This window comes from Podarcis cretensis (genome assembly GCF_951804945.1).
Source record: "Podarcis cretensis genome assembly, chromosome: 10".
Taxonomy (NCBI): Eukaryota; Metazoa; Chordata; class Lepidosauria; order Squamata; family Lacertidae; genus Podarcis; species Podarcis cretensis.
Genome location: NC_137179.1, coordinates 11,152,988 through 11,175,218, shown reverse-complemented (window position 1 = coordinate 11,175,218; position 22,231 = coordinate 11,152,988). Strand labels below are relative to the sequence as shown.

General features: G+C 45.0%; 1 protein-coding gene across 6 annotated transcripts in view; it reads right to left on the bottom strand.

Annotated features, from left to right (window-relative positions):
- Positions 1 to 17,621, bottom strand: part of CELF2 (CUGBP Elav-like family member 2) — a 561,934-nt gene extending 544,313 nt beyond the window's left edge. Inside the window, exon 1 of one of the 6 annotated variants that reach the window (XM_079992647.1) lies at positions 17,313 to 17,621. In XM_079992647.1, coding sequence (XP_079848773.1) covers positions 17,313 to 17,365 — 53 coding nt within the window. In that variant the 5' untranslated portion in view covers positions 17,366 to 17,621. The remainder of the gene's footprint in view (positions 1 to 17,312) is intronic. The other 5 variants (XM_079992627.1, XM_079992629.1, XM_079992637.1 and 2 more) reach the window with 5 other exon arrangements.
- Positions 17,622 to 22,231: the final 4,610 nt, after the last annotated feature.

The window sequence follows — 22,231 nt, the reverse complement described above, 5'->3', positions numbered from 1 at the left end:
ACATGATCAGAAGGCAGGCCTTTCTACCACCATAGATGGACAAGAAAGAACTTACTATATCCCAGTAAGCTTCTCCATGTTTGTGCATACATGGACTGAAGAAGTAATTTTGCACAAAGCAGCTACATCTATTTGTGTAGCAAATTTATTTATGTGTTCTTACACTATTTCACTGGTAGATTTGCAAATACATGCTGGGTGGTTTTCCAACTGAGGCTGCAAACAAGAAGAATCAATTATTGGAAGACTGAGAGAATCAGTTCTCCAGATCAGCGCAGGTTTCTAATTTGTTAGGTTTTTATGATGCTGGAAATGCAGACTCAAGGCCATGCATTAAATACACACTTTTCAATGCCATCACCAGTCAAATGTGCCTTTTGTACACATTGTTTATGCAAACCACATGCTTTTGTGCACTGAAAATCTATTGTAAAATCTGGAGAAGCATGAATTCCATTTGGTAGTTGCATTCTTGATCCAAAATCACGCTCAGAAGCACTGAGTTGGTCTTTAGCAAGCAGCAGACCAAGCAAATCCCTCGTCCCACCCTTCCGTTTATGGCAATCAAAACCATGCATTTTTTGTGGGAAGACACTGACATAAAAGCAGATAAAAGGAGAAATAAAGAAAAGAGAAGACTGGGAGAAGAACCGTAGAATGGTAGAGATGGAAGGGACCACATGGGTCATTTGGTCCAACCTCATGCAACACAGGAAACCTTTGCCCAACATGGGGCTTGAACTCACAACCTTGAGATTAGGAGTCTCCTGCTCTACTGAACGAGCTGTCTGCCCAATCTGCCAAATGTCAGAAAGGAAAGCACCAAGACAGATGTTGAACCAACCCTTCTGAAAAGTGCAGATAAGCCCAAATTCCAATGCAGGGCGATTCGCAACAGATACAGCAGTTTCTTATTTTGATGATGAATACCGTCTTCTCTCTCTTGCTCACAAACATTTAAGTTCAGATGTAAAACTAGGTCTACAGAATAACACAGCTTTGCATATGAAAAAATGTGATGGCTGCCCCTCTGTTTTCTGCACGTGCAGGGTGCAGAGGGAGTCCAACATAGCTCTCCATTCTGCATAGGTTATATTTTCTGAGAATCCTCCGAGAAAATAACCTCTCAAAGGACCTGTTGATGGCATTTTACCATTGTACTGTTTGGTTTTCCCTTTGCAAAAACAGACAAGTCCAATGACACTCATCCTCATCTTGACAAAACTAATTTTCCATGCCTTAAGTTCAGTCAACCATTTCTGGATTAACTTGTGGTCTGTGTGTGTGTGGTTTGGGAGCTGCACAGTCAGGGAAAAAACAATGCTGTCCAGGGTTGTAAAGACTGCAGAGAGAATAATTGGGTGCACTTTTCCCACCTTGGATCAAATCTTGTCATAAGAAAGCTGCAGAGATAGTGCAGGTTAGTGCGCACCCCGGAAACAATCTCTTTCAGCTTCTGCCTTCTGGAAGAAGGTACAGGGTTATAAAGACTAAGACTAGCCGCCTGAGAAACAGTTTCTACCCAAATGCAATTTTGGTTTTAAATGCAGTGTAAGGAGTATATTGTATATGAAAATGGGGTACCAGAGTTTTTAGGGGGTTAACCAGGCTGGGATAGCTGGGATAGCAGACTTGTTGGTTTTTGAATGTCTGATGTAGATTTTTTCAATTTCGTTGTTCTGTATGGGACAATGACAATAAAGATTATCATATCATATCACGTCATATCTGAGGAGAGCCTTGGCCTCAAGCCCTTGGCTACCCAACCCATGTCAGAACCCCTTATGGTGATGAGTGGTTCCTCATAAGAACATAATTAGAGCCTTCCTGGCCAAAGGTCCACCTCATCCATAATACTGCTCTCCTGGCAGCCAACCAGATACAATGGTACCTTGGGTTACATAAGCTTCAGGTTACAGACTCCGCTAACCCAGAAATAGTACCTCGGGTTAAGAACTTTGCTTCAGGATGAGAACGGAAATTGTGCAGTGGCAGCAGGAGGCCCCATTAGCTAAAGTGGTGTTCAGGTTAAGAACAGTTTCAGGTTAAGAACGGACCTCCAGAACAAATTAAGTTCTTAACCCGAGGTAACACTGTACCTCTAGGAAGCCTACAAGCAACAGTGCTTTCTCCATTCGTGATTCCCAGCAGCTGGCATTCCCAATCCCACTGTCTCCGACACCCCTATGGTCTGCATCTTCCATTCTGAACCTCTGCTCCATCGTGGCCCCCATTGCACTGCACTGGAAATAGCCTCGCTGTTGCCACTCTGCATCTGTTTTCTCTGGACTCACTTCAGCTCCTCTTTCCACAATTCCTGTCATTTGAACCCTAATCATCAGAAACAATTGTAACTAGGCCCTTTCCCTCAAACTTGCTGGGACCAATTCCTTCTTGCGTCCCTCAAAGGATAGATACCATTACTGGACATTCTGCCTGGCCACTTGCAAAGCGATATCACCTGACCTCTGAGATTACAATGCTATCTTATTGCGCTGTGTCAATAGTTAGACAATTCATTGACAGAGTGGCTTATAAATAAGCAAAATGGATTACTCGGCACTCAGAGTTGTACGTGCTTAAACAATGATGCTGATGTCCAGATTCCTCCCATTTTTGCTCATTTTCCCAGTACTCCTACCCACATAATCTCTTATCTACAGTTGCAATTCAGTACAGCCACCGTACTGTACTCCTTTTGCTCCCGAGGACTTGCCAAAAAATAATAATAAATAAAAATTGAAAAACAGCACTGTGTTTTGTTTTCTTGTGCTGGTCTTTTTTGGCTGTACAAAACTTGCATAGAAGAGAGGGGAGGAAAACACAATTGTAGGAAAGGAAAATGGGATGGACACACAGTGCCCCATTCCTAGGAATAGTCTGGCTTGCCAAACATCATTTGTAACCCTAGAAACATTTTAACTGCAGACAAGTAGACTTGTTGTTACTCTTACTTGTAGCCAGTTATCTACGTCAATGTGTATCTAAGACACCAACCATTATGTTACTGGAGAAAAGCAATGGGAATAATATGGAGAAAGGACAAGAAGACACCACACAGAGCCAGCACCAAAACATTTCACAACAAGCCTCTATTGCAGGGTTTCCCATACTTGGGTCTCCAGCTGTTGCTGGACTACAACTCCCATCATCCCTAGCTAGCAGGACCAGTGGTCAGGGATGATGGGAACTGTGGTCCAAAACCAGCTGGAGACCCAAGTTTGGGGAACCATGCTCTAGGGCCATAGTACTGACAATCATGGCTTGATCTTAATCCCGCTCCTCTACTTCCAGCTTAGATATCACTGGTGCCTTCAAGAAGTAAGTTAAGGTCTGTTGCTGAGATCCTACTCCATAATTATACTTTGGAGACTCTGCTCATGGCTCAATGGACACAGCAGACTCCCAACTGTCCTAGCAGACAAGATCGGTTGAGAATGCCAGTGGAATGATCAGGAGGTGCGACTCTGCTGCTTGGAGGATTGGAGATGCTTCCTCCTCCGCTACAGTTTTTCGAACTGTACACATGCATAATAATGATGATGATAACCCCCCCCCCCAAAAAAAAAAAAACCATAGATAAAACATTTGCCTCAAGCTGGCCAGGGAAGAAGAACAAGCAGAGAGAAGCAGAAAATTATTTAAGGGCGCGAAAGGAAGGAGGAAGCAAGACAAGTGGGGGAGCCAAATTCGGTAGACAAAGGATGCAAATATTACTACTCCCGGTGTGGGTAATTTTTCAGAAAATGGTTCACTGCAAGCCACAAAGACACAGTGCAAATGATAAGGGAAGTGCATGGATGTTTGCATAAATGATGCACACATAACTCTAAATGATGGTACAGTGGTACCTCGGGTTACATACACTTCAGGTTACAGATGCTTCAGGTTACAGACTCTGCTAACCCAGAAATACTACCTCGGGTTGAGAAATTTGCTTCAGGATGAGAACAGAAATCGTGCTCCGGTGGCGCAGTGGCAGTGGGAGGCCCCATCAGCTAAAGTGGTACCTTAGGTTAAGAACAGTTTCAAGTTAAGAACGGACCTCTGGAATGAATTAAGTACTTAACCCGAGGTACCACTGTATATATTTTTAGGAAGCCTATATACATGGAGATTTCTTCGGAAACCTACGTTATAGAAACAGTATGGAATTTTAACATTCCGTAAATGGAAACACTGAGATTCCTCTGCCTTTAGACAGACACACAAACCAACCAACCCATCTCCACTCATTGCATGCATATTAATTGCAAATAATTCATCCGTAAGCAGCCTCTATGGCTCTCCTCCCCCACTTTATATTAAAGAGGTTGCCATTAAAACTTAGATGCAACTTTATCCCCCAGGCAGAATTTAAAAAGAAGAAGAAGAAGAAGATTGCAGATGACGTCCACCTTTCTGTACAGCAACAATTTCCAAGTACTTTTTGTCATCAAGCACTCTGCCTGTTTTCTCCTTTGAGCTTTGACACAAGAACTTCCTGGTTGTTGGGTTTTGTTTTGTTTTTAGGAAAAGTTAACAATCTCCAACTTTTTTTAAAGTGTACAAGTCTCGCAACAGGGGTGCCGTTACATGGAAATGGGTGGAGGCATTGCAACCCACAGCTGCAAACTGGACAAGCTCTCTCACACAGAGGCCCCCACATTTCCTTGCATAGCTGGAATATAATTTAAGGAGGCTAAATTGAGAATTATGAGACAGATTGAAAAGCAAAATGGGATGGAGGGCATCAGTTATGTCACAAAACAAAATACAACCTGGAATTCCTCCTCCCCAAGAGAAAATGATGTGTGCACATATACCATTTTTGTATGTTTCACATTTGCAGGCAGAAAAAAGCAAGTACTGTTCCGGGGCAGGGCCTTATCTGCGGTGGCCCCCAATTGTGGAACTCCCTCCCCACAGAGGTGTGCCTGGCATCACTGTTATAAAGCTTGCTGCGTATATTTTTAGGACCCACCTTATTTCTGTCATTGCAAGTTGTTTAAACTGTTCTTTTTAACATTGGGTTTTAATGTTGTGTTTTAATGTTTCAGTCCTCCCTGAGACCTTAGGCTGAGGAGTGGATAATAAATAAAACAATAATCATCTTATGTAAACCACTTTGTGAGGTCTGCCTGAAAAGCAGTACAACCGTACCTTGGAAGTCAAACAGAATCCGTTCTGGAAGTCTGTCTCACTTCCAAAACGTTCGAAAACCAAATCACAGCTTCTGATTGGCTGCAGGAAGCCCGTCAGACGTCCCGCTTCCAAAAATAGTTTGCAAATCGGAACTGTCACTTCTGGGTTTGCGACGTTCAGAAGCCAAAACGTTCGGGAACTAAGCTGTTTGACTTCCAAGGTACGACTGTATACAAATGTCTCTAAACTAACAAAAGCGCACATATTAATAAAAGGGGAAAGAACAGTCAGTGGCTGTTCTCCTCTCCCTTTCCAATCAAATAACTTGTGTGTGTGTGTATCCAACCTATGACGTTTTTGGGACACATCACTGGGAATGAATACATTGTTCTCCTTTCTCAAAGCATTCCCACTGGAAGTTGCAAATTGCAGATACTCACACAGGGCTGCTAATATGATTCTAGCCTGACAAGGTCAGCAGGGAAACTTAACAGATAACAGAATTCCTCAAGTGATTTGAGATGCTGCGGAAAGAACATGAGATGTTGCTAGGAGGGGCCACAGAAGCCTTTCATTCTCGATCAGGGAACTGAGGCAAGAATTGTCTGGTCAAAGCCTGTGCCAAGAGCAAAACAGATGTTGTGGCAGCCATTCCCACCATTACTTTCAGCACATTTTCTTCCATATAGTAGTTGAACGTCGTCATCAAGCTATCCAGGCAGTGTAAGGAACCGTAGAAGATCAATTGGCTCTTTGTGGCTATTTTAAGCACATGGTCAAAGATGGCAAAGAGTGTCTTCTGCCTTATGCAATGATGAACTTGGTGTCAGGGAAAGAGCTGGCATCTGTTGAACTCCTGCCAAAGCTTTATTTTCCCTTCCCACTAAAGAGCTCCCTTGCTTAGTTGTGGAGGGGGGAGAAACAGCTAGAGAGAGAGCCTGTACGTAATGGGATCTTCATGGGAGAATGGCAAAACCTCCAGAAAAACATTCCCCTGGATGCTCGTTGTTTATATCAAGAGTGGGTAAACTGCAGCCCTCTGTTTATTGCTGAACTCCAGCTCCTATCATACCTGAGCATTGCCCATATTGGCTGGGGTTGGTGGGAGCTGGATTCTCACAACATTCTGAGGGCGAAATGTTCCCCATCCCTAAGACATGAAAAACACAAACACAATTTTAGACATTTTTTTCCCTTGGGCCTTTCTCCCTTGGAAGTGTGCTCTGGACTGCAGCCTAATGTGAACATGGCATGTTTGCAAATTAGCAGTAGCAAAAAGAGAGAAAGAAAAGGAAAAGAGATTGCTGCCCCAAGGAGCCTACAGTCTCAGGTTCCACAGGGAGCAAGACAAAGGAAAGGGGTGAGACAAGGGTGACAGCAAAGGTTTGTTGAAGGAGCTAAGTTGCAGTGTTACTCAAACTTGGGTCTCAAGCTGTTGTTGTTTTTAACACTCGATTGGGAGCCGCCCAGAGAGGCTGGGGAAACTCAGCCAGGTGGGCAGGGCATAAATAATGCTAACAGTGTTAAGTTGTGGGTGAACATATCAGACGACACAGCAATTCTTCAAACAGCTCTTCTTTATACAGAGGCCACAACAGAACTGAACTGAAGGGCTCAGTCAGCCTGCTTATATAGAGCTCCAGTACAATGTTACTGTAGCAACTTTCTAAAACTATCCAATCACTGAACGTCACTTTCGATCCTTCATTTGCATAACTATCTGCAGTATTATTATTATTATTATTATTATTATTACTCCCATCATCCCTAGCTAGCAGGGCCAGTGGTCAAGTATGATGGGAGTTGCAATCCAACAACAGCGGAAGGAGACCTCCAGGATTCAGAAAGCCAACTCAGCAACCAGGGCGCCTGGAGCTGTATTTCTGCAATGACAATCTTCCCCCAATGCAACTGACTCAAGTTTTCTACCAGGGACTTTCCTAATCATGCTCCTAGCATAAACACTACTCCCATAACCAATGTGACATGTGTTACAAGGCCAAGGGTTTGGATAGCAAACAAGATCGCTGTGGCCTAATTATCGGCCTATTGAAATGTCAGTAAAAGAATATTATGATTGCCCAAATTAGGAATTTATCCTGGCTCCTCTCCAAACTGAGCAATTCTCTTAGCTTGCTTATTCTGGTGCACCCTATCCGAAAAAGGGAATATATGTATGTATTCCAAGACTCTCATTATTTTCACATTCTAGAGTAGGGCAGTAAGTAACTCTTAAAATAGACCCACACAATTTAAAAAGAAAATAAGAATGCCAGGCTTCCACTTGTCCTCTGGGAAGACTCTTCAGATTGTCAAAGATACCCTGAATAACCAGTGCTGCCCACAGGGTGATTCCTGCATTGGAGGGGGTTGGACTAGATGGCCTTTGGGATTCCCTCTGTCTCCACCATCCTATGATTCTTAGTTGCTCACATTAACAGTGGACTTAATCTTACATTCCCTCTTCACCTGCTCTTTAGATGGGAGGTGTATACAGCTTTACATGGTGCATGCTCTAGTTATCTCCCGCTTGGACTACTGCAATGCACTCTACGTGGGGCTACCTTTGAAGGTGACCCGGAAACTGCAATTAATCCAGGATGCGGCAGCTAGTCTGGTGACTGGGAGTCACCACCAGGACCACATAAAACCGGTCCTGAGAGATCTGAATTGGCTCCCAGTATGTTTCCGAGCACAATTCAAAGTGTTGGTGTTGACCTTTAAACGGTCTCGGTCCTGTATACCTGAAGGAGCGTCTCCACACCCATCGTTCAGCCCAGACACTGAGGTTGTTCTGGTGGTTCCCTCATTGCGAGAAGTGAGGTTACAGGGAATCACACAGAAGGCCTTCTCGGTAGTGGCGCCCTCCCTCCCTTCAGATGTGAAGGAAATATGCAGCTATCTTATCTTTAAAAGACATCTGAAGGCAGCCCTGTTTAGGGAAATTTTTAATATTTAATGCTGTATTGTTTTTAACACTCAATTGGGAGTTGCCCAGGGTGGCTCGGGATACTCAGCCAGATGGGTGGGGTATAAATATTATTATTATTATTATTATTATTATTATTATTATTATTACATTCACTTAATTCAAAATCTTATTAAGCCAGCAATGCTTCAATTTAAGTGGGGAGGGGGGGCTCCTGCGCATTTTGCTGTGTGGGACACTAGACATCAGCTCCCAAAGTCTGGCCCTATGGTGCCAACAACAACCTCTCAGCCTTTGCGAGGCCCCTGTAGCACCACAGTCCAATCTACCTCTACTAGGTTTGTGAAGAGACAGAAAGGGAACCATAGAATTGTAGAGTTGGGAGGGACCCCCTCCTCAAGGGCCATCTAGCCCTACCCTCTGCAATGCATGAATCCCAGCTAAAGCATCCACGAGATGTAAGAAAATGGCCACATCTTAGGCTATGCACTGCCTGCACCTATCAGATTACGGAGCACGGGAAGAGTGACGTAGGGGCATGAAATTCCAGGGGGGGGGGAGTCAAATGAGAGGAATTGTGGAAAGAGGAGCTGAAGTGAGTCTAGAGAAGAGGAGAAGGAGGGTTATCAGAAGAAAGAAGAACAGGTTATCAGAAGAAAGAAGAACATGCCCAGCTAAGGGAGCTGGGCATGTTTAGCCTGGAGAAGAGGAGGTTAAGGGGGGATATGATAGCCATGTTCAAATATATAAAAGGATGTCACATAGAGGAGGGAGAAAGGTTGTTTTCTGCTGCTCCAGAGAAGCGGACACGGAGCAATGGATCCAAACTACAAGAAAGAAGATTCCACCTAAACATTAGGAAGAACTTCCTGACAGTAAGAGCTGTTCGACAGTGGAATTTGCTGCCAAGGAGTGTGGTGGAGTCTCCTTCTTTGGAGGTCTTTAAGCAGAGGCTTGACAACCATATGTCAGGAGTGCTCTGATGGTGTTTCCTGCTTGGCAGGGGGTTGGACTCGATGGCCCTTGTGGTCTCTTCCAACTCTATGATTCTATGAGTCTATGATTCTAGGTGCAGAGTAGCAACAGTCAGGCCATTTCCTGTGGGGCGCATGGGGGCCTGTGATGGAACAGGGGTTCAGAATGGAAGAGGCACACTGCGTGTCTCTTGAAGAAGTGAAATTCTGAATACCAGTTGCTTAGTGAGGAGACTGGTGTTCTACTCAGATCCTGCTTGTGAGGTTGGCCACTGTGAGAACAGGATTTTGGACTGGATGGGCCATTGGCCTGCCCCAGCAGAACTCTCCTTATGTTCGTGAACCAATAGATCAGCGGTTCTCAACCTGTGGGTCCCCAGATGTTGTTGGACTACAACTCCCTGAGCTCTGGCCTTGCTAGCTAGGGGTGATGGGAGTTGTAGTTCAACATCATCTGGGGACCCACAGGTTGAGAAAGGCTGGAACAGATGATGAAACTTTAGGTAGATGATGGCAGAGGGCCTTTTCAGTAGCGGCACCCGCCATGTGGAACACCCTCCGGGCAGATGTCAAACAGATAAACAGCTATGCGGTTTTAAAAAGCCACCTGAAGGCAGATCTGTTCAGGGAAGTTTTTAGCATGTGATGTTTGTTTTTACTACAGTGGTACCTCTGGTTACGGATCTAATTCATTTCGGGGTGCCATGTGCACACTGAAAAATCTAACTAGATGTGCCACTTCTGCACACACACGCAAAGCACTTCTGCACATGCGCGAGCGGCGAAACCCGGAAGTAGATACTTCCGGGTTTGCCACGGCCGTAACCCGAAGATTCTGTAACCTGTTCTGTAGCACAACATAATAATATAATACAGTGGTACCTCGGGTTACAAACGCTTCGGGTTACAAACTCTGCTAACCTGGAAGTAGTACCTCGGGTTGAAAACATTGTCCCAGGATGAGAAAGGAAATCGTGCGCCGGTAGCGTGGCGGCAGCAGTGGAAGGCCCCATTAGCTAAAGTGGTACCTCAGGTTAAGAACAGCTTCAGGTTAAGAACGGACCCCTGGAACGAATTAAGTTCATAACCCAAGATACCACTATGGAGCTTCCCAGAGTGGTTGTGGCAACCCAGTCATATGGGTGGCATATACATTATTTTATTTATTTATTATTATTATTATTATTATTATTATTATTATTATACAGTAGTCCAAAGTTGAGAGTTGGGTTCATTTCATGTTTTGTTTCTCCATTAGTTGGGGTTGTTAGTTTGCCTTTACTTGTTTCCAAAAGAAATATTAAGTGTCTCATTGAAACCAAGTAACTATTTCCAGGTTCCTCAGCAGATCTTGAACATTAGAAGAACTCTTAGTTATGGTAAAAACAGCTTGAGAACAGGGAGAATGACATACAGGAGTGGTGGATGCTGGGGAGGCATCTGTTGGAGATAACCTGGCTCTGGGCTGCTTTCATGAGGCAGAAGACTGGAATCGAAGGGAGCTTTGATCTGTAACTAGGGGCTGGGAAGCACATACTGTGCCCTAGATTCATAAGAAGATGGCAAGTCACAGAACCAAAACAAAACTAAGGCCCGTGTACCTTGGTACTGCCTATAGCGGCTGGAAGAACTTCTATGGGGTTTTAGACAGGAGTGTTTCACAGCCCTGCACAGAAATGACAGGGATCGCACCCAAGACCTTTTGCACCCATAGGCATATCCTCTACCACTGAGACCCTCAGTCTCTGGTACCACCAGTTAAAGGGATCTTGGGTTAGCAGTTTGGGAAAGAATTGTGACTGATGACTGCTAGCAACTGAGCTGGCTGGATCAATACTGAGCTGGCTGGATCAATAGTCTGACTCAGCAGAAAGCTGTTTCACATGTTCTGTGTTTATATCCTTTTCCACACCGGAGCAGTATGCACAGAGTAAAACCTCTGATTAAATCACCCTCTGCAAAATTTCTACCCACTCTTCTCAGCTAAGATTGTTCCTCCCCAAGAAAGTGAGATCGATAGGTCTGAACTACTTCACATAAGAAATGCTAGCATCAATCATTTGTCAAGTCTTGGCCTGTCACCACAAGCACCACCTTTGTAGACAGGAGGCCAAAAACAGGACCGAACTCATTAAGTGACAGAACTGCTATTGCTTACATATTGCTCAATAGTTTTCTCATCCTTCAGTGGATGTTTGCTTCCATCCAAGTTAGAACGCATGAACGGTAGAGAACAGTTCAGCAACTGTTAATCTCTACCATCTTTAAAAAGTGAAACATGGACATGCTCCAAATTTCCAGTACAGATGTGCCCCCCACCCGCCTTTGCCTCACTAACTGGTTTTAACAAGAATGACCTTCCGTAGGCTGTCAATATGTTCTTCTCCAATACGTAAGCAAAATATTGCAGATATAATTGTGATCTACTGGTAGATCGTGGTGGTGGTGGATCTTGGCTCCCCCCCCCAAAAAAAATAACAATTAAAAAACAGTTTTGACTTCCTAAAAATAGCTCAACAACCTTGGTAGATCACTGCCATTTTATTTTATTTTATAGTGGGAGTAGTTCTCAGTCTCTTGAAGGCTGGACATGCCATCTAGCCAATCTCCTTGCCCAGTCCCAGAAACCCAGAGCTGGAGTATTCCAAATGCTCTCACCATCAAGACGTCTAGCACAATGGTCAACCAAAATATTCCCTCCTGTAACTAAAGGACCTTCAGATCTCACAGATTCATCATCCAGGGTGATTAATCAATCATTATCAGGTGCTTGTGAGTGATTCAGTCCATCTTCCCCAACACAATGAGGGCAGGTGCCATCATAAAGCTGAGAGAGGTGGAGGGAGAGTGGACTGTTCTTAAGGAATGTGTGATCACAACTGGATCTATTGGTGCATAGGTAGGGCCCACTGGGAGAAAGATCACTGTATCAGAGTGACCAAAGCCCAGCTCTGTATACTTTTCTTTTATCTCTCCTTTGCAAAGGAGAGATAAAAGAAAAGTATACAGAGCTGGGCTTTGGTCACTCTGATACAGTGATCTTGCTTCTTTCCCTGCTTTGAACCCTCTCTAAACATGCTGCCCACCACAAGTTTGCCCTCTAGCCAGATGAGCATCTCTCATTTTCTGGTGGGGCTACACTAGCCAGCCTCTTCTGATCTGTCCAGCTCACCTTCATAACCGACTGCCAGGCTGACAGCTTGAGTAGGGAGTTGCCCCACCAGCCACCGCTCACAACAACTTTGAATATATTTCTTCCAGTGTTTGAAAGTGGAATTTTACACCTGCTTGGTGTTCCGGGAAAGGTATGACTCAGCTTTTGGACCAGGGTGCTCTTTTCTAAGGATAAAACTATTTGGGCTCTGATGTAAACTATTCTTTCCCTTGGTTTAACAAAATCAGGACATAACCTGATTTCCTTAGCAGAAGGAGATACAGACACAGCCCCATAAAATAAGCTTTTATATATTCTCTGCAACGTTCCCAGAATAGTAGTTCGGTAACACGTGGCATACCTCTGGTGGTGTGTGTTGTTGCCTAGAGTCATGATGTTGAAGATGACCTGTTTAAATCACTGGATAAAAATGTTCCCAAGTTATAGTCCAAACCTTTTGACATCAACACACAAAAAGTTATCTTGCATTGTTGCCGTCCATTCTGTATGCAGCATTTCCAGTTTTGAGTGGAATCAGGAAAAAAATAGCTAAGGCGAATGTGGAAGAGGCTGGTGTTAAAAGAAAAAACAGCAAGCAGTGATTTCTCTAGGCCTGCCAGCTGCAAAATGGGGTGGAGGCAGAATCAGAATGGAGACAGGGGCTTTACAGTTCACATCACGGGTCAGCAAACTTTTTCATCAGGGGGCCGGTCCACTGTCCCTCAGACCTTGTGGGGGGCCAGACTACATTTTGAAAAATATAAATACCCTGCAAGCCGGTCCCACAGCTGCCTCCGGACCTGGAGGAGGAACGCACTCTGCACGTGCTCAGGAGTGATTCTTGGAGCAGCCGCTCACCGGTGTTGTTGATGAGCAGTAGCCGCTCCACTGGCCCGTCCCCACAGAGCTCCCAGGCGGTGTGCACCACATCAGAGGCCAGGTTGGCGGGCAGGCTGCGCACATGGAGTGCCACACAGGTGCCGCACAGCTCGCCCTCCAGCTGCTCCAGCACAACCGTCAAGTGCGCCGCCACCAGCAGTGCCAAGCCAGATGCCAGGCGTGCCAAGCTCTGGCTGAAGCCCCATGACGTGCCCATCATGATGTCCATGGCATGGCCCAGACCCGCCGACCTCTCCGTCCATGGCCACGCAGGGTTTACCTCAGCACACAGGTGGCGAGGCTTTGGATTGGCTGCAGGAAGTTCCTGCAGCCAATCCGAAGCCATGCCAGCATCACAGAAGTTCGTTCCCGTGAGGCGTCTGTGGCTTCTTTTCAAGGACACACTGCGCCGGTTTAGCTCAGTGTGGGGACTGACCGAGTGGGCGGCAGGTCTGCGGGCTGGATTTATGAGCCTTGTGGCCCTAATCTGGCCCGAAAACCTTAGTTTGCCAACCCCTGGTCCACACTATACCTTTAAAGCACATTCCTTCCTTCAAAGAATTCTGGGTGCTCAACTTTACCCCTCACAAAGTTCCAATTCCCAGCAACCCTTAAACTACAGTTCCCAGAGGCAGGGATGAGTCAGGCTGCTGAAGAGTCATTGGTGTCTTCCCCTCCTGCTGCGACAAGCTCCCTTCCTCCCTTGTTTCCCAGAACCAGGAGAGGTATGAAAACAGGAGGAGCAAAGGCAGCCTGTAAGCAGGCACAGTCTCTGATTGTTTGCAATGAGCCCTGCAGAGAAGGAGACATATACAGCTGTGGGGAGGTAGGGACTTTCAGCCTAAGCAACTGATTTCATTGAGCAGGACCTACAGGCAGAGGTGCCAACTATAGGGGGCGAAAGGGGCTTCAGCCCCCTCAATATTTATTGGTAGGGGGCTGAGACTTCCAATATGGAGGGGGGCCACCATCCCCTGCAGCCCGCCACTGCCAGGAACTCTTGCACGCTGGGCGGGGGTGGGATGCACGGAGGGATGAATGATGTCATGCTTGTGACATCATGTGACACCACACCCCCTCAATGTGTCGGCGCCCATGCCTACTGGGTGGAAGCTACTGTGCTCATTAGGCCTGAAACTCTGCCAAGTCTGTGAAGATCATGTTTCGCTTAACTCCAGCTTTGAACTGTGTGATTTACTGACCGGCTTGCTCTGTGACGGGCTGCCTTCAAAGGCAGTTCGGAAACCTCAGCTGGTGCAGAATGCAGCAGCCAGACTGAGAACGGGAACCAGGTGGTCAGATCACAGAGCCCCTATTCTGGCCCAGCTGCATTGGATGGTTCTATCCTGTCCGTATAGTTAAAGCTATGGTTTTCCCAGTAGTGATGTATGGAAGTGAGAGCTGGACCATAAAGAAGGCTGATTGCCGAAGAATGGATGCTTTTGAATTATGGTGCTGGAGGAGACTCTTGAGAGTCCCATGGACTACAAGAAGATCAAACCTATCCATTCTGAAGGAAATCAGCCCTGAGTGCTGACTGGAAGGACAGATCCTGAAGCTGAGGCTCCAAGACTTTGGCCACCTCATGAGAAGAGAAGACTCCCTGATGTTGGGAAAGATGGAGGGCACAAGGAGAAGGGAACGGCAGAGGACGAGATGGTTGGACAGTGTTCTCGAAGCTACCAGCATGAGTTTGACCAAACTGCGGGAGGCAGTGGAAGACAGGAGTGCCTGGCATGCTCTGGTCCATGGGGTCACGAAGAGTCGGACATGACTAAACGACTAAACAACAACAACATCCTATCACAGTTTAGGACCGACAGCCCCATCACCAACCTGCCCATGCCCTTAGGTCAACATCAGACACCCTCCTCTGTGTATCCTCTGTGATGGAAGTTTTAAGAGTGGTGGGAAAGGAGTAGGCCTTAACAGTGGTGGCTCTCCACCTGTGGAATGCTCTCCCCAGCAAGGCCTGCCTGGTGCAGACTTGTGTTGTATTTTCAGTGCCAGGTCCACATGCTCCTCTTTCCCCAGGCATATGATGGGATGGTTGCTTTTATGCCTTTGTTTCCTTGATTATCCCTGATTATTTGTGTTTTGAGGTGGTGTGCTTAAGATATCATGACAATATTCATTCTGTTCTGCATTATGGTCTTGCTTTAATTTCTGTATTTTTTAATTTATTGTAAAATAATCTGAATAGTTTTGGTTTTAAAAGACATTTAAACTAATCTGAGCTAAATAATAAATGAGACGCGCCCCCTGACAAATAATATGTTTATCAGGCCATTGAAGCCATGACCAAAAGTATTGCCACAAATCTTCTAAACACATTTTGACTGCCAGCCTGGGATAGCTCTGTCAGTGCAGCCCGAGGCTCTTAATCCCAGGGTTGTGGGTTCGAATCTCACTTTGGACAAAAGATCCCTGCATTGCACGGATGACCTGCATTGTCCCTTCCAACTCTAAATTATTCTACGACTTGTCTTTAAATCTAAGACATTTAAGAGGCATGCACCCTTCTCCCTGTATTCAAGTGCATTTGCTCTCTGCAAATACAACATTTTCTCACAGCAACATCAGTAAGAAAGCATTGTGGGTGCCAATCTTTGATTAGTTGTGCTCTTGTGTCTTTTGGAGAGAGAGAGAGAGACCTTTTCTACCCTTTATCTGTATGCCAATGAGTTCTTCATGTCATCCTACTGTAGCTGCCCCAGCAGTCAGGGGTGGTGTGGTGTGGGGGGAAGTAATTTGGCAAGCCAAATGTCCAAAGATCAAGAACAGGAGCCGCAAACAACAAATACTTTCCATTCTAACACACAATAGATAACGTGCCGCCCCTACCAGCGTCGCACGCTTGCAGATATGAAAGGAAACATCTAGGCAAGGCACCCCTTTCAAGGTTAAGGCCTGGTGTCCTTGTCTGTGAAGCACAAGATTAGAAGAGAAAAGAAAATCGCCAGATACACACAAACCCTTCAAGCAATCATAGCTGATGCTGCCATTGGGATGCATTGTATCACTGGAAACAAGGGTGGGAAGTTACAACCCCTTCTTGCCTTTCGCAAGTCGTGTACACAGACACACCTCCTCCTCCAATGCAACTTATATAGAACATGCATAGAGGGATTTGAAAGCCCCTCCACACATTTGCCGTCAGCAAATGTGTTTGCGTGGGAGGTGTCTGTTCACAGTCCTCTATTCACAACATGCACACACCTTGCTGTAAGATAAACACCTTGCTGCAAAGATAAACGACTTTGCAGCACATCCGTCCTTAAAATTGTAATAATAAGGCCACCGAAGAACAGATTCTCATCTCATCTTATCACATCATGGCAATAAACAGCGCCATCCACTTCTTCAAGGGCCTTTGCTCATTGGATATAAAATGCAAAAGGATGGAGATATAACAAGAGAACTGTGGTTAGTTTTCCAAGGAGAAGTTTTAAGAAAGGGCTCCAGTGCCATCCGAAAACTTTTAGGAAGCAGTGTACTTTATAAACCAAAAACTGAGTGGGTAGCTTTACAAAGCATTTCAGAACACTATTGTGACAGGTCAAATTCGTGTAAAATCTATTTAAGCAGTAACCATTCCCTTCCCATTTAATTTTTTAAAAAGTAGAGTTAAGGCACAAACAACCCTCAAGAACCAAAATCATGCCTTGTATAAATAGCTGCCAAAAAGTATTTTGTAAAGCTCAAAATAAGAAAAGAAAAAATCCTCTAAAATTAATGATATGCCCTCTGCTAAGGCAGCAATGCACACATCACTTAGAAAATCCTTTCTCCAACGAAGCAACTTCTAATAATAAAACCCCACAAGTTTTTCAACTCTTTAGCAGTCTCAGCCAGCATTAAACTTATTATAGCTCCAGCTTCGAAATAAATCCCACTTTAAAATAACAAGGCAACCAACTTTTCCGGTCTGCATTAAGGGATAAATTCAAAGTTCTCAATGAAGACTCCGCTGAAACATCAGCTGAACCCCCCTCATCCTTTTTTTTAAAAAAGGAGGGGGGTCTAATTACCAGAAACTCTTGTTGTATCTTAAACCCAGGAATTCATATTGTGGTTACAGCACCGAGGTTGCAGTGCAGTCGAGGTTAAGCCCCATGTGATTCTGAAGCGCAGACCAAGCCCGTGCATGCGTTGTACTTGTGAGTAAGGTAAACGGAGGAGGGGTTCCTAAGGGGGAAGCAAGCAGAGCATTGGGAAAGAAAGAAAGAAAGAAAGAAAGAAAGAGGCCTACCTTAAAACTTTCCAGCTTTTCAGTGGGTCCAGATCAGAGATGATTGAAACCATTGTATTTTTTAAAAAAACAAAAAGACAGGAAAATGTAAAAAGCAAACGATCTGCAGAGTTGCACAGCTACTAAGAAGCAGGCTGCTGTCTCGGCTTTTACTGAGTGGGAATGACAACAGACAATCCGAAACGAAGAAGTAAAAACACACAGAGAGAGAGGGAGAGGGAGAGAGCTCTTCCTCCTTTTCCAGCTGATAAGAACTTGAGCGTCTCTTTTTCTCTCCACCCTCCCCCCGCAAAAAACACACAAAAAAACCACAGAAAACCCCTATCTTGTTGTGTTTAAAAGGCTTGCCAAAGCCCTGGGATGCATTTCTCCTCTATCACTCCCCCCCTCCCCCCCTTCACTCCCTCCTTTTAAAACAAAAACAAGGAGAAAGACCCCGTAATCTACTGCTGCAACTGATCAAATTGTGACCTTTTTGCCGTCCACTGTAATTCAGAGAGTGCAAGCTGGCAGCTAAATCTCTCTTTATTAACACCGTCCGCCTCTGCTTTCTTAAGGAACAAGCACAGATCAAAAAATGTGAAGGCTCTGCAGACACTGCTAGCAATCATTCACAGATTATTGCAAGCTGGAGCCGTTCTCCGCTGTTGGCGATTTTGCAACGCTCTCCCCCAGCTCTCCTTAGACTTAGCCCAGAGGTTAGGATTCCCGCCCCCCCCCCTTTCCCCATAGTTAAGATTTTATGACACTCTAAAAGCAAACACACATTTTCTTTCTTTTTCCTTTCCAAAAACTCCCCACCCCTTTCTCCTCTTTCCCCCACCCTCAAAGCTTTCCCTGCAGTGACCGAACCAAAAACTCACTCTGGCTCTCTCTCTTCTTCTTCTTCTTCTTTTGCAATGTGTAACAGATTTGTTAATTTCAGAGCCACAATTCAAAACAGCCTCAGTTCTGGCAGCATATTCCTGTTATTGTTGAAATGAGAAAAAAAGGGGAAAAGCAAAGGGGGGGGGGGAGGTTTAACGCCTTGACGTATCTGAATATTCCCTTTGCGTTCAGAATCTTAGGAAGTGAAAGGTGTCTAATTTCTTGACGGAGCGTAAACAGACCCTCTTTTAAATGTTTCTTCAAAGTCGTTTTAAGACAGGGTTTGTGATTTCCGCCGTTCATGAGTACAAACTTGTGTGCTCAGATCTTGCTTGTAGGTTTCCCACATGTATCTGTGAGAACAGGATGCTGGACTTGAAGGGTCATTGGCCTAATCCTGCACACACGCCTTACATTCTTGTGCATTTGGCTTTTTTCCTACCACCTGAGTGCAGTGCGGCATAATAATAATAATTTATTATTTATACCCCGCACATCTGGATGTGTTTCCCCAGCCACTCTGGGCTGCTCTCAACAGAACATTAAAACACAATAAAAGATCAAACATTAAAAACTTCTCTAAACAGGGCCACTTTCAAATGTCTTCTAAAAGTTAGATAGGTGTTTATTTCCTTGACAACTGATGGGAGAGCGTTCCACAGAGCGGGCGCCACCACCGAGAAGGCCCTCTGCTTGGTTCCCTGTAACCTCACTTCTCGTAGGGAGGGAACCACCAGAAGGACCTCGGAGCTGGACCTCGGTGTCCGGGCAGAACGATGGGGGTGGAGACTCTCCTTCAGGTATACTGGGCCAAGGCCATTGAGGGCTTTAAAAGTCAGCACCTTTGTTTTAACTCATCCATTTGGCACCCTGTTTGTAGGTTAGGGTGCAGTTCAAACCCCAGTTGCTCCTGACTGGTGTGTGTGAACTGGGCAGGAACATCCTTCCACCCAGCCCCATTGGCCTCTGCCAATCTCTACCTGCAGAGTGGTGTCAGTGCCACACAAGTGGCAAAAACAATGTGTATGTGTGCACATGCATGCATGCCTGCTTCTATAGAGATATGGAACCATTTCACAATGAAAAGTGGACCAAGCATAGGGCACTCAGTTCAATTTTCATTGGTTCCAAAATACAGTGGGTGCTCGGGTTGCGAACGTAATCCGTGCAGGATGCACGTTCGCAACCCGCAGCATTTGCAACCCGCGTCTGCACATGCACTGGTTGCAATTCAGTGCTTCTGCACATGCGCAAAGCGAGATTTAGTGCTTCTGTGCATGCACGACCACCGAAACCTGGAAGTAACCCGTTCTGGGACTTCCGGGTTTTGGTGGTCTGCAATCCAAAAAAAACACAACCTGAAGCTGCTGTAATCCGAGGTATGACTGTAAATTCAGACAGGAATCAATGGGAGTCCCATTCCAGACTCCCCAGTCATTCTTCATTTACGCCATTCAGAGGTGAGGTTGTAGCAGCGGGTGGCTTTCTCTGTGCCCATCTCTTGGAGACTGCCATTTTATTTACCCTCAGTGCCCTGGTTATTGCATCGTTGTAGTTCCCTGCATGTAAACAAAATGGCAGCCACCAGAAATGAAATGGCATACATGGAGCCTGTAGCACAATGGGTCAGTGCATCTGGCTGTTAACCAGAAGGTTGGTGGTTCGAGCCCATCCAGAATAGGACTCCAGATTTGGACTAGATGCGTAGCTGTCAACGTTTCGCAAGAAAATTGAAAAGTTGACAGCTATGACTAGAGGACCCTTGGAGTCCCTTCCAACTCTACAATTCTTTGATTGTTCTGATGAAAATAGAGACCATTCTACCATGCCCTCCAACATTTCTCCAATGGTAATAGGGACATCTTAAGGAAAAATGGGACATTCTGGTATCAAATCAGAAACCAGGATGGCTTCTGTGAATCTGGGATTGTCCCTGGAAAAAAGGGACACTTGGATGGTCTGCTACTGTCTGAGCTATTGAAAACATCTTTGTTTAGACAAGCTTACCCAGAAGCTAAAAACCTGGTGTGAATTTTAACATGTTTTAGTATTTTAACTTTTTGCATGTTTTCAACTATTGGTGCAATTTTTTATCTATTTGTAAACCGCTTTGAGATTTGCTGGTTTGTTGTTTCTTTTTACGACCAAGCGGTGTATAAAATAATTGTTTGAACACCTGAACGCTTTCTCATTGCAATGATCAAGCAATGTGCTTGCAAAATTCAGCTTAACAGTCCCATGAACAAAATACCTTAGAAGTTAAGGAAGAGTGGCTGCTTGTGAACTTGACACAATGGCCGTGCACAATTTTTGTGTGCCAGGCTGTTGTCCTTGAAGCCATAGGGGATTAAAAAAAAAAAAAGCAGCAACAAAACCCTAGAAATCCCAGTCAATTGAAACAAATGAAAATAAGACCTGTCACCTTGATTTCTGCTCCTCCCCCTCCTTCTCTCCCAGTGCGCCACTCACTTTAAAGCCCCATTCCCATCTATCTCACACAAACTTGTCACTGCATAATTCATGTTAATTGGCAAGGAAAGAAGTGCAAAGACTTTAAACCAAAGGCATGGAAATTTATAACACACAAACACAAAGTAAAGAGAGAGAGAGAAAAGAATACACCGTCTTCAATATCCTCTGGTTTAGTGGTACCTTGGTTCTCAAATGCCTTGGTTCCCAAATGCTGAAAACCCAGAAGTAAGTGTTCCGGTTTTCAAACGTTTTTCGGAAGCTAAGCGTCCAATGCGGTTGTCGGCTATTGTTTCCGGGGTGCTTGCACCAATCAGAAGATACGCCTTGGTTTTCAAACATTTCAGAAGTCAAACGGACTTCTGGAACAGATTAAGTCTGGCGCTTTTGTTTTTGCTATTTATTTTGCGGTTGTTGTTGTTTTTAGGCTTTTTCGGTTAATTTGTTTTTGTGACTGTGTGGAACCCAGTTCAGCTACTGATTGATTGTGTGACTGCGAAAATGGATAAAAGTCCCCCATCCAAACAATGCCTATCATCACTGCCGGTAAGAAAAGAATTTAATTTTTATTTTTATTTTCTACAATACTGTCTTCTTTATTTTATAGTACGGTATATTGATTATTGCTTTCATTTCATGGATCAATGTCTCATTAGATAGTAAAATTCATGTTAAATTGCTGTTTTAGGGGTTGTTTTTAAAAGTCTGGAATGGACTAATCCATTTTGCATTACTTTCTATTTCTTACACAACACAAAGCACTGTTGCTGTATGTAGATTTTATTTTATTTGTTTTTTATCTTATATTTTGGAAATGTACATCCAGGTGTTTTTTCCCCCTTTAAATTTTTTGGGGCGCCCAAGAGAGTGGGGCCCTAAGTTTAGCTTGTTTAGCTTATACGTAAATATAAGCTATACGTAACTCTGGCACGTGTCTGTGAGGGACGCGGGTGGTGCTGTGGGTTAAACCGCAGAGCCTAGGACATGCCGATCAGAAGGTCGTGGTTCGAATCCCCGCGACGGGGTGAGCTCCCATTGCTCGGTCCCTGCTCCTGCCAACCTAGCAGTTCGAAAGCACGTCAAAGTGCAAGTAGATAAATAGGTACCACTCCAGCAGGAAGTTAAACGGCGTTTCCGTGTGCTGCTCTGTTTCACCAGAAGCGGCTTAATCATGCTGGCCACATGACCCGGAAGCTGTATGCTGGCTCCCTCGGCCAATAAAGCGAGATGAGCGCCACAACCCCAGGTCACGACTGGACCTAATGGTCAGAGGTCCCTTTACCCTTTACCTTTAACTCTGGCACTGAGTAGTTCATACATAAGCATTTCCAGGTAGGGTTGGCAGAGGCTCTGTTTGGAGATCCCTGAGAGCTGCTGCCAGTCAGTGCATGCAGCACTGAGCTAGGCAGGCCCAGAGCTGGCAGCCTCTCGCCTGTCCACTCTGTGCCAGTTTGCATTTGTGGTGGGGCCTCCCCTGTTGACATGTAAGCCACCTCAAGAAGAGAGAGAGAAAGAGAGAGAGAGAGAGAGAGAGAGAGAGAGAGAGAGAGAGAAGGGGAAGGTAAAAATAAGGCAAAACAAAC